At 51.1% G+C, this 11481-nt stretch overlaps 1 protein-coding gene across 2 annotated transcripts; it reads left to right on the forward strand.

Moving 5' to 3' along the window:
• Positions 1-2259: 2259 nt before the first annotated feature.
• On the forward strand, positions 2260-10128 carry BOLA3 (bolA family member 3). 2 transcript variants are annotated; one of them, XM_080683493.1, is made up of 4 exons: positions 2260-2374; positions 4527-4647; positions 6892-6980; positions 9891-10128. In XM_080683493.1, the coding sequence occupies exons 1-4, from the start codon at positions 2321-2323 to the stop codon at positions 9954-9956; spliced, it is 330 nt and encodes a 109-aa protein (XP_080539619.1). In that variant the 5' UTR covers positions 2260-2320; the 3' UTR covers positions 9957-10128. The 2 variants fall into 2 exon arrangements, with proteins under 2 accessions (XP_080539619.1, XP_080539620.1); XM_080683494.1 differs by lacking the exon at positions 6892-6980 and having other exon boundaries at positions 2273-2374.
• The last annotated feature ends 1353 nt before the right edge of the window (positions 10129-11481 follow it).

Consider the following 11481-nt stretch of genomic DNA (forward strand, 5'->3'; position numbering starts at 1 on the left):
AAAAATATATTTTATTTATATACATATTTTTTAAATGTTCTAAAGGCTTCAACCTCTAAGGGAGGACAAGACAATATTCCTGAATACCTCTTTTTTAAAAAAATACATATTTTATTGATATTTTACAGAGAGGAAGGGAGAGGGATAGAGAGCTAGAAACATCGATGAGAGAGAAACATCGATCAGCTGCCTCCTGCACACCCCCTACTGGGGATGTGCCCGCAACCAAGGTACATGCCCTTGACCAGAATGGAAGCCGGGACCCTTCAGTCCGCAGGCCGACGCTCTATCCACTGAGCCAAACCAGTTTCGGCCTGGATACCTATTTTTATTGATCTCAAATAAACACTTGTTTTACTCTCACTTTGAAAGGTCTTTTTAATTTTTAAGTTAGTACCAACTAAAATGTCTTTAGTGCTCATTTTGGCACTGCTGGTTTCCAGTTGCACAAGCAACGTCAAACTTGTCTCCTCTCATCTCTGCTTTCTTTCCTCTGTGTGCTTCATTTCCAGAGTGGCTCTGCCCACATGGTTGCAAAGATAACTGCCCAGAGTAGGCTCTCTACAGTTTAGCAACCAGTGGGAAATGATCTTTTCTCTAGTTCCAGAAAAATCATCATTGGTCTGGCTCAGAACATGTGACCAACCCTAAGACAATCCCTAGGTCTAATTGGCCAGACCTGGGTCGAGTTATCTCACTCCTAAAGTGGGGTGGGTCTGCCTCACCTGAACCTGTCTGTGGTTTGAGTAACAAAGGGGTGGTTCACCACTACACCCATGGATAAAACATTGCTGGCGGTTTTAATTATGTCACTGACATCAATGAAGAAAAATTAAAAGTTAGCAAAGTGCCCTTAATCCCACCAACCATAATTTTTTTAAGACATCAAAAAATGTGAGAGAGGCTATTGCAGTAACTCAAAGGAGAAATTAATGAGAGACAAGATGTAGGAGTCACTTAATACCGAATACTGGAATGAATGAGCATATTTTTAGCTGAGCACTTTATTTTTTATTTTTTATTTTTTTAAATATATTTTATTGATTTTTTACAGAGAGGAAGGGAGAGGGATAGAGAGCCAGAAACATCGATCAGCTGCCTCCTGCACACTCCCCACTGGGTATGTGCCCACAACCAAGGTACATGCCCCTGACCGGAATCGAACCTGGGACCCTTGAATCCACAGGCCGACGCTCTATCTACTGAGCCAAACCGGTTAGGGCTAGCTGAGCACTTTAAAGAACAGCTGTAGGTCTGACCAACCCATCCATTTGAAACGCTGAAGGTTATTGATTGGATAGGCCGGAATGAAATAGCAAAAAGAGCTGGTAAAGGGTATAGGTCAGGATATAGCAGACTGCGTGCTGCAACCAAATACAGCTAGAGAGAAAGGGCTTGGTAGAATTTTCACCTTCACTTTCGTCTGATGTACTGGAGGCGGGGCAGTTTTTGCTGAAAATCTTACCTCATGGCGTCAGCTTCCACTACATTCTCGGGACTCCACGGTCTGTGGAGCCTAAGCTTCCTGTGGGCCGTGTCCCGCAGGCACCTTAAACTCCGGCAAGTCCAAAGCTGAGTTTGGCGCTCCCCCTTCACGCCCAACCTGGGCCTCCTCCACCCACATCGTTGTCCAAGCCAGAAACTTGGGAGTCATCCCGGACGACTTCCTCACCCTCACCCCCAATCTAGTCACTGCACTGCATTCACCTCCCCCCAAATCTCAATCCACTCCTGCCCTCCCTGCTGCCGCGGCTCTAGTTCAGGCCTCAGGTCGCACCTGCAATGTATCGACAGCCTTGGAACTTCCGTCCTCAGCTCCAGTTCTAGCCCCCACAGTCCCTCTGCCTCGCAGGAGCCACCGGGACCTTTCTAACACGCAAATCTGAAAACGACACCCCTGTTTTAAAGTCCTCCTCCGGCTCCTCTTTTCTGGAGGAAGAAACCCAAGCTCCTCAGCAGGGAAGCCAGCTTGCGGGAGCGGGGTGATAGTGAAGTCGGCCCAGGGCACGAGGGGCACTGGGATGAGGGAAACACCTGGTTAGTGTTTGCAGGCTGAGGGGGCGGGACCCGCTGGTGGAACGGGCCGGGGTTGGCTGTCGGAGCGCCGGGGTGGGCGGGGCCCTGGGCGGGGGTGCCGCCGGTTCCAGGTGGCGCGTCCCGCAGGCACAGACCAGGCGGGGCGAGGGGCGGAGCGGAGCGGGCGGCCCGCGGCCTCCGGACGGCAGGGGGCAGCCTCGCTCGCCCCGGTGGCTTACGCTTCTGGGCTCCTCGCCTTTCGGGAGACGCGGCGACCTCGGGCGGCGGGTCGCGTCGGCCGGGCATGGCGGCGTGGAGCCCGGCCGCGGCAGCACCTCTGCTCCGCCGGATCCGCGGGGTGAGCACGGGCAGGGGTCAAGTGCTCGCCCCGGGGCGGGAGCTGCGGAGGGGCCACGGGGTCGGGGCAGGGGCTCCCCGTCCTTTCTCTCGTTCATTCATTCTTTCACTCGTTGATTCGTTCAGTGGTCCCGGCAACCGGCATTCGGAGAAGTGTCAGGACCCGGTGCGCTGGGGGACCCCCAGAGCCGGGTGGAGGTCGGCGAGGGGGACAGACACCCAGACACCCTGACACCCTAATGTAGCGGCACGGGAAAAGCAGTGTTGATCTATCGAGCCGCAGGCATAGGAGTCCTGGCCCGGAGTCACGGCGTGGGTGCCGGGCATGTGGCAGGGTCTGGACTGTGGGAACGTCCACCGGCCTCGTTGACCTTGATCCGCACAAATCCCACATTCCCGGCGTCGAGCCCAGCAGAGGGCACTCACCGCGCGCTCTCCTAATTTTCTCTCCCCTTTCTGATTCATCCCTTCCTCGCTTCATCCACCTCTTTCCCCGTCCTCCCTTATGCTTCCTTCTCCCCTGCTGGCCTTGGACCTGCCTCCCCAAGCGGGTCTACTGGTGACTGTCAGCGTGGCCCGGCGGCCTCTGGGGATTTTGTCAGTGGATTGCCCGTTAAAGGCCGCTGCCCACAGATCTGCTACGAAGAAGCAAAGGCTTCTCCTGAGAAATCTGCAATGCTAACGACCACCGCACTCCTTAGTGGTTACCCTCTGCCTGCCACCCGGTTATTCTCTGCCTATGTCCCCCCTCCACCACCCCACCCCACCCCAGGTGCTTTCCTCAGAAGAGGCTCCATTCCACCCCCCTCCGCCCCCAGTCTTACCCAGATCCACAACATTAAGTTTCTCTCCCTTCACACAGCACTCAGTGTAAGTCCAGCTCTTTCTCCTGACCTGCATTTCAGCTGCCTGCTGGACTTCTTTGCGGGTGTCCAGTAGCATGTCCTGAATTGTGTGGTCCTTTCCCTGCCCGCCCATCCATCCATCCATCCATCCATCCATCCATCCATCCATCCATCACCAGGTCCTCTGAGGGCCTGCCCTGGCTCAGCCCTGGAGGGCTGCAGTAACAGGACAGACTCAGTCGTGGCCTTTGAGACCAGGTGGTGAAAGGGCCAGTGCCCAGGTCATTTTAAAGAAGGTGCCCCGAGGTTCTATAACACAGGACCCTGCTCTGGGCCATCAGGAAAGGCCTGAGGTTGGAGGGGAGGTGCCTGTAGCGCCAGCACTGGATAAGCAGTGCCGGTGTTCCCCACCTGCCATCCTCCTCAGTCAGGGACCCGAGCTGGTGCTGCTCCCCTTGCCTCTTGCCTGGGCATCTTTTCTGACGAGCTTCAAAACACACTGCTTTATGCAGGTTACTTTGGCACCAAGATGCCTAAGTCCAAAATCTTTAGCCTGACATTCAAGGCCTGTCATACCCTATATGAAGCCTCCCCTTTCAGTATCAACTCAGCCAAGGGGCTGCTGGCCTGGTTTTCTGCACCTTCACCCCTAAGGACTGAGATATGCTTCCCTCAGAAGCACTGGGTCCCTGTGGTAGCGATTAGGGGTGGGGGGAGAGTGGTTGCCAATGGCAAATAATATAAAAATGTTTCTCCTTCAGGTTGTTTAACAGAATTCTGCATCTCCCTAGTGAGAATTCATGTTGCAAAAGGTCACTGGCTTATTGAACAGTAGGTCACAAGGTCATACCCCACTGGAGAGACTGGAATATTAATCAGGCCTAAAGGATAGGTGGCATTTTGGCCCCACCAGTGCCTGGTCAGTGGCACCTTGGGCCAGTGGGGCACAACTGCCTGGCTTCTCCCAGCTCTGCATTTTACTAATGGATCCAGCCTTGGGCATATTACTTAGTGCCAGTTTCCTCAACTGTAAAACTGGCATCATGCTCGTATCTCTCCCGGCATTATCATGGCAAGTCAAACATCTGTTGAATTAGGTTTGGGGCCTTGTCTCTGGAGTCCAAGTGAGTTATTTACAAGCATCCCCACCCCCAGAAAGTTGATTCTGCATCCCAGGGAGCTTAGATGACTTAGCCCATGGCCTGCTGGCCCCGCCAGGTGGGAAGATGGCAGGTGGGCCCTGCACAGTGGCCCAGCTGGGGCCGGCGTCATCTTGCTCAGCCATGCCCCTTCTCTGTTCTGTGGCAGCTTCCTCTTCGCTGCACCCAGCGGATGTTTGCCTCGCAGACTGAGGGGGAGCTCAAAGTAACCCAAATCCTCAAAGAAAGCTTTCCTCGAGCTACAACTATCAAAGTCACTGACATTTCAGGTAAGATTTCCTCATAGTCCCACAGAATTTGATAGGAGTTTGTTCTCTGGAGGGGGAGGTGTGGGGGAGGCTGGCTTAGCAAAAGGCACTTGATTGCTCCTTAATGAGTGTGGCTTTGGGGCAGATGTGGAAGAGGGGCTACAGAAACATTGAGGGAAACTGTGGGAATGAGTTCCCTCTCATTCACCCCTGGGCTCTGGTCCAGTCTTTAATTTGGCTGCCAGGTGGGCTTTACAGAAATCCCCCCACATTCTCCCGATACCCTCGAACGTCAGAGCTGGAGCGGACCAGGGGGAGTTTGTCCCTTTAAGGAAAGTGCCTCACTTTCCTCACGAAGAGAGGAGCCCAGGGAGGCCGAGGAGCCTGCCCAGCCCCTCACAGGGCGGAGGCGGCCAAACCAGGACCCAGGGCAGACTCTGGCCTGAGCGTTTCCTGCCCCAGCCAGACCGTGCGTGTCTCAGATGGCCACTGGCACCTCACAACTCAGGCCGGCTGTGTGGTAGGAGCTGACTGGGCAATCCCCTTCTGCACCCACAGGACCGGGAAGATAGGGCCTTTTGCCAGACACACCCATGGAGGAGGGGTGGGGAGCCTTGGCAGTGGGCGGGCACCTGACTCCCACACCCAGACTTGGTCTTTGCTGCTCTGCACGGCCACAGTGGCCCACAGGCTTTTCTGAGAACATAACATTGGGAGAAGGTTTAGAAAAAAAGTTTTGTTCTGGAAACTAGAGATGAATCAATCTAAAGATCCTTAGGAATGGGAGGTGGGGGTGCGCACTCTGCAGGGGTCTCAGCAATGCTGAGGCCTTGATATCACCAGCCCTGTACCCGCCCAGGCCCAAGTAGGGCAGAGCTGGACCTTGACCTCCTGTCTGACTCTGCCCAGCCCTGGACCGGGTACAGAAAAGGAATTGAGGCTGGCAACCTTGGTTTAACCAAAGCTTGGACTCAGAGCTCATACGAGAAGCGTAACAGAGCACTTTGCACACAGTGGCCTGGCGTAACAGCACGCGGGAAATTCTCTTTCTCGCCCGGGCTGTTCCATGCTAGAGCAGCGTGGTTTCTCATCAGTCACAGCACTAGCTCCCCCGTGGTTTCTCATCAGTCATAGCACTAGCTCCCCCGTGGTTTCTCATCAGTCACAGCACTAGCCACGTGGAGACAGAGCTTGGTCAGGGTGTGGATGAGTCCACCACAAGCTCTGCCTTGAGCACTTCACCAGAAAGCTGCTCCCTCCCTGCAGAAGCCCAGGATGAAAGGCTCAGTGCTTCTTACTGAGCAGGAGGGGCTGGAGAGAAACCCGCCTGTCGGCAGCTTTGTTGTTGTGCTTTGGTTAATCCTCACCCGAGGAGATTTTTTCCATTGACTTTTTAGAGAGAGTGTAAGGGAGGGACAGAGAGAGAAAGAGAGAAGCTTCGAAATGAGAGATTGGTTGCCTCCCAGGTACGTGTCCTTGATTGGGAATCGAACCCGTGACCCTTCTGTTGCTGGGCCAACTCTCTAACCATTTGGCAACACCGGCCAGGGCTGCAGCTTCTAGGTCCCTGTCTCTCTTGCACATCCTTGTTCCTTTCTTTTCTTTTCTTTTTTAAATTTTTATTTTATTTATTTTATATATATATTTTATTGATTTTTTACAGAGAGGAAGGGAGAGGGATAGTTAGAAACATCGATGGGAGAGAAACATGGATCAGCTGCCTCTTGCACAACTCCCACTGGTGATGTGCCTGCAACCAAGGTACATGCCCTTGACTGGAATCGAACCCGGGACCCTCCAGTCCGCAGGCCGACGCCCTATCCACTGAGCCAAACTGGTCAGGGCCTTTCTTTTCTTTTGGGTAGTATTACAGTTTTCAAACCAAATTTTAGTGTATTTTTGCACTAAAAAAAAGCGATTGCTGGTATATGTATTTTGAAGGTGGGACACTGAAATTCAGTCCCTCCCACCCTCTTCCATGGCATTTGTTGGCTTAATAAAAGGAAATACCAGGAAAACCTACATTTGTGCCTTATCTTTCCTACCCCACAAGTGATAATCCTTACTAAAAGAGGAACACATTTTGGATGGGGGCAGCCTGCCAGGAGGTGTATGTGGTCAGATCCCGAGTTGTAACCTGTTTCTAACAGTCTTAGCAATTTTCTGCTGAACAGACCTTGAGATTGTACGGGACTTCAAGCACCTGCCGGGCTGTGGCTGCCCTGACTTAATAATTGAAACGCTTTCAAATTGCACTTATTTCAGGAGGCTGCGGGGCAATGTATGAAATCCAAATCGAGTCAGAAGAATTTAAGGAGAAGAGGACTGTCCAGCAGCACCAGATGGTAAATCAGGTCAGAGAGGAACAGCTCCCCTTTGCCCTTCCACGCGTCCCCTACATCCGAAGGGCCTGCCGGGTGGCCATGGTATTGGACTGGCAGTCTTAGGAAAGAATAATGCAGTACCACAGTCATGCAAACAGGACCTAGGACCTGAGAAAATATAACCAGGAACTATCTGGAATCCATTGTGGACAATTATGACTTCTATTCAAAACGGAAAACAAGTCACCTAATAGTTTTGTCTTGTTTTTGTGTGAGCCAGTGTTTACTGTTGTTGTCACATACTGAATAGTATTGGTAAATGTCGGTGTGCCAAAAGATACGTTTTTGTAGATTTGAAGTTTTTTTAGCCTCTCTTTAGGACTGCTTTACAGATTGGGGCACAGCATGATTGAGAACTGCTGCAGCTGCCCCAGACCCAGTGACAGACACCATAGGTGCCTGAAACATCAGCTTTAACCAGACAAGGCCAGGTTTACTTATTATCTGCGCTTCTTATACTTGGAATTAATACAAGCGTTGACCCTAGGGTGTGTCTGTAAACTCACCGCCTTCAGCAGGGATATTTGACATCCTTCTGGAAGGTCTTGAACATTGTGAACTAGTTTAACATTTGTAAAGCACTGCTTTGGTCATGAGAGCCCCTCTGTGACCCCTTCTAGAACGTGAAGTTCAGGTGTCCCAGGTTGCTGTTCCAGGTCCACCCCCCCAACCTGTCTGGGCACACAGCCTCCCTTGGCCCCTGCTCTGTGGTCTCTGTGCATGAACTTCGCCCAGATTGGACCTCCTGCAGGGTTCCCTTCCTCCCTCCTCTGTCCAGCTCAAGCACTGCCTCCCTACCTGCCTGGCAAGGCTGAATGCCCTCCACCCTTTGACTCCAGCATTGTCTGCCTTGCATCCTGGGCACTAATGCCCCTTGGCCCTGTCAGCCCTGTGTGGGCTGGTTCCCTTCTAAATCTGTCTTTGGATCATCGTGGAGCCCAGCCCTTCACTCGCACATGGACACCTACGGCTCGAAGGTGCCAGTGGTCTGTCGAGTAGTCGGGGGTGGAACAGCAACCACTTTGCTCTTCTGGATGGTCTCTGCTTGGTTCCCTGTGGACGGAGTGCCCCTGCCACTACAGCTCACGCTCCTCTACCCTCAGGAGTGAACTCACCATTCCTCTGGGCCCCTGCCGACTCGTGGGCCAGGCCCCCAGGGGTGCCAGGAGAGCAAGTGTTTCTTCCCCTCGCGTCCTGTTCCCGCCCTGGGAGCAGCCCAGGGAGGAGAGTGAGCACCGACTTGGCTCTCCACTTCACCGTGGGATCTGAGCCTTCGTTTCCTCTTCGGCCAAGATCGCGTGAGGTATTGCCCACATGTGCCTAGCCTCATGCCGGCTTGTGGAAGGCATTTGGTAAATAGCAGTTGCTCTCTCCTCTTCTCTGACCTCCTTCCTGTCTGGTGCTCATCACCTGGGTCCTCACGTGGGTGCCTCTGCCTGGGTCTCCCCAGCTCAGAGCCCTTCCATGTGCATCCTTGCCCACAGAGTCCAGTCCCACCCTCCTGGCCTGGGATCACCAATCCCTGGGTGGCCTGCCTTAGTTCTCCCCTCAGATACCTGACTGGAAGCCAGGCTTTTCCTGGTGAGCCATGTGCGTTCCCAGCCTTTCCTCACCTTGTGCTCCTGGGCCCGATGCCCTGTCCCTCTCTGCCCATTCCATTCCCAGCTGTCCCGCTCCTGGGCTGCCTCCTGCACGAGTGGCCAGTTCAGTAGCAGACACTCCCTCCTGGGAAAACCCACCACAGTCCTGAGCTGGATTGGGGTCTGGCAGCATCCATCACTGCACTGAGTCCATTTCTTGTAGACTTGTGTTACTTCTCTTACCTCTTTCATCATTTTCCCTGTGCACGGGGTGCCCCTGCCACTACAGCTCATGCTCCTACCCTTTTTCATCTGTGTCCCCAGATGAAAGCCTGTGTCACACCTGAACCAATCAGGCTGGGTCAGGGGTGCATAGCTCCCTCAATACCAGGCCAGTTGGTAGTCCCACCAGCAATACACAATGTGGAAAGCAGCTGTTCCCCAGGAGAAGGGAGATTGCTGGACAGACTGGGGGGCGGGGGGGGGGGGATGTCCACCCACTGTGATGATCAGAATTGGGCCTAATGTAAAGGATTTTGACTCTTCTTCTACGTTGAGTATACACTCCAGTGGTCCACACCTCCCTGGGGTCAAGTAGCTTTTCTCTTGGCACGCCAGAGAAATGATATAAATTTGACTGTGGTGACTCATTCAGGTTTGTGCCCTGATGCTGAGTCTCGTATTTTACAACTTTATTTTTCAAGTAAAAGTGGGCTATTTGTGCTAAATAGTGTGGTTTTAAAGAACAGCTGCTTGTTGTTTGAAATAGCAAAACACAAAAAGCAGCCTAATAGTTCATCATGATGGGCTGGGGCTGAAAAGTTATACTAGAGACACACAGCATGCTGAAGCAAACAAGGACACAGAAAGCTCTCCCGTGGTGAGGGGGAAAGCAAAGTGTAGAACACTGTGTTTAAAGTGCTACCATTTTGTTTTTAAAAGGCAGTGTGGGCTGGAATATGTATTTATATTAGCTTCACTATGCAATTTTGAGTCCTCGCATAGAAACTAACAGTTCTCTATTGGGGGACGGAGGTGGAAACTGGGGGAAAGAGGGCAGGTGTGGGAGGGAGATGTCACTGTATGCCTTTTTAGGCCTCTGATTTTTGAGCCAGGTTAGATTCTGATTTAAAAAAAGAAATTGTTTTCCAAAAAAAAAAAAAAAAAAGAAAGGAAAAAGTGCTGAAAGAAGGTGCACAGTGTCGTACAGATACAGAGCTATATGAAGATACTGGCTGAGGGACTTATTGTGGTCAATGCCATATACAAAAGAAATGATGACACTCTTTTCCTTCCTTAGGCCCTAAAAGAAGAAATCAAAGGAATGCACGGATTGCGGATATTTACCTCTGTCCCCAAACACTGACCACGCCCCGGCTGCATAGATGCTGCTGCTTAAAATCTTGGATGAACTTGACGATTCTTTCCTAGGCATTTGCCAAAAAATTTATCTATTTTATTCATAGACATTTCCATGTTATAATTATAGAAGAATATGTTATCTATTTAGATGTTAATTAAAGGCAACAGGTAACTGAGTCTTTTGAGGAGTCATTCATAACGCTTCCAGTTCCTTTATTTCAGGAGCAGTGTCCTTTTGTCCAACGTGGCCTTGTCCTTGGGCAGGCAGGATGGAGTGCCAGCTACTTCTGTCTTGTCATGAGACCTCCTTGTCTGTCATCTATGAAACGGCTCAGGCCCCTAATCTTAATAAACAGAAAAGAAAAGCCCTAGCTGGTTTGGCTCAGTGGATAGAGCGTCATCCTGCGGACTGAAGGGTCCCAGATTTGATTCCGGTCAAGGGCACATGCTTGGGTTGTGGGCTCAATCCCCAGTAGGGGGTGTGCAGGGGGCAGCCAATCAATGATTCTCATCATTGATGTTTCTATCTCTCTCTCCCTTTCTCTTCTCTGAAATCATTAAAAATATATTAAGAAAAGAAAAGATCCTTTGGTTTTGCTCTTCCCATAGTTTACCACTCTTTCCTTCCCTCCCTAACTTCTTATGAGAATGATTTTGGACCCTCGTTTTCTTACTCCCTGGAGTAGAATCAGGATTTGGGGCTGCCTGCATCAGGATCTTTGTCCTGTGTTTGAAGATCCCCACCCTTTGCATCCTGGGGGGAGGTGGAGCCCACCTTTCCCGATAGGAGCTGAAAGACTTGCTTTCCTAGCTCTCCTGAAAGTAAGGCACAGGCAGATGATGTAGACTCAGCCAATCAGACAGATCTGCCCAGGACTTTGAATTGGGAGCAGGTGACACCAGGAAGCAGGGGTGGTGGGGCATGGATTCTGGCCGTGACAGGTAACTGACACACCTGTGTATTACTGGGAGGACTGAGGCATTTCACATGCTGAAGTAAGGGTTGATGAGCCAAACTGCACAAAGGATAAGGGTACAGCTAAATGTCAGGAACACCAGTGCCACCAGGCCTTTGCATCTGCTGTCTGCTTCTCTGCAGGTCAGTATTATTATTTTTAAATTTTAAATTCTCACCCAAGGATGCTTTAAATTGATTTTTAGAGAGAGAAGAAGGGAGAGAGAGAGAAACATTGGTGTGAGAGAAACAACAATCGGTTGCCTCCCACGTGAGCCCCGACTGGGGAATCCAACCCACAAGCTAGGTAGGTGCCCTGACTGGGAATCGAACCTGCAACCTTTTGGTGCATGGACGATGCTCCAACCAACTGAGCCAACGGGCCAGGGCAGATCAGCATTATTATCTCTCACTCTGCATTGGTGTCCACCATATAGCAGTGGTTATATTGCTAGTAGCTCTTAATTTATTTATATATATATATATATATATATATATATATATATATATATATATATAAATTATATTTTTCAATTACAGTTTACATTCAATATTATTTTGTATTAGTTCCAGG

Source organism: Plecotus auritus (assembly GCF_963455305.1).
Source record: "Plecotus auritus genome assembly, chromosome: 8".
Classification (NCBI taxonomy): Eukaryota; Metazoa; Chordata; class Mammalia; order Chiroptera; family Vespertilionidae; genus Plecotus; species Plecotus auritus.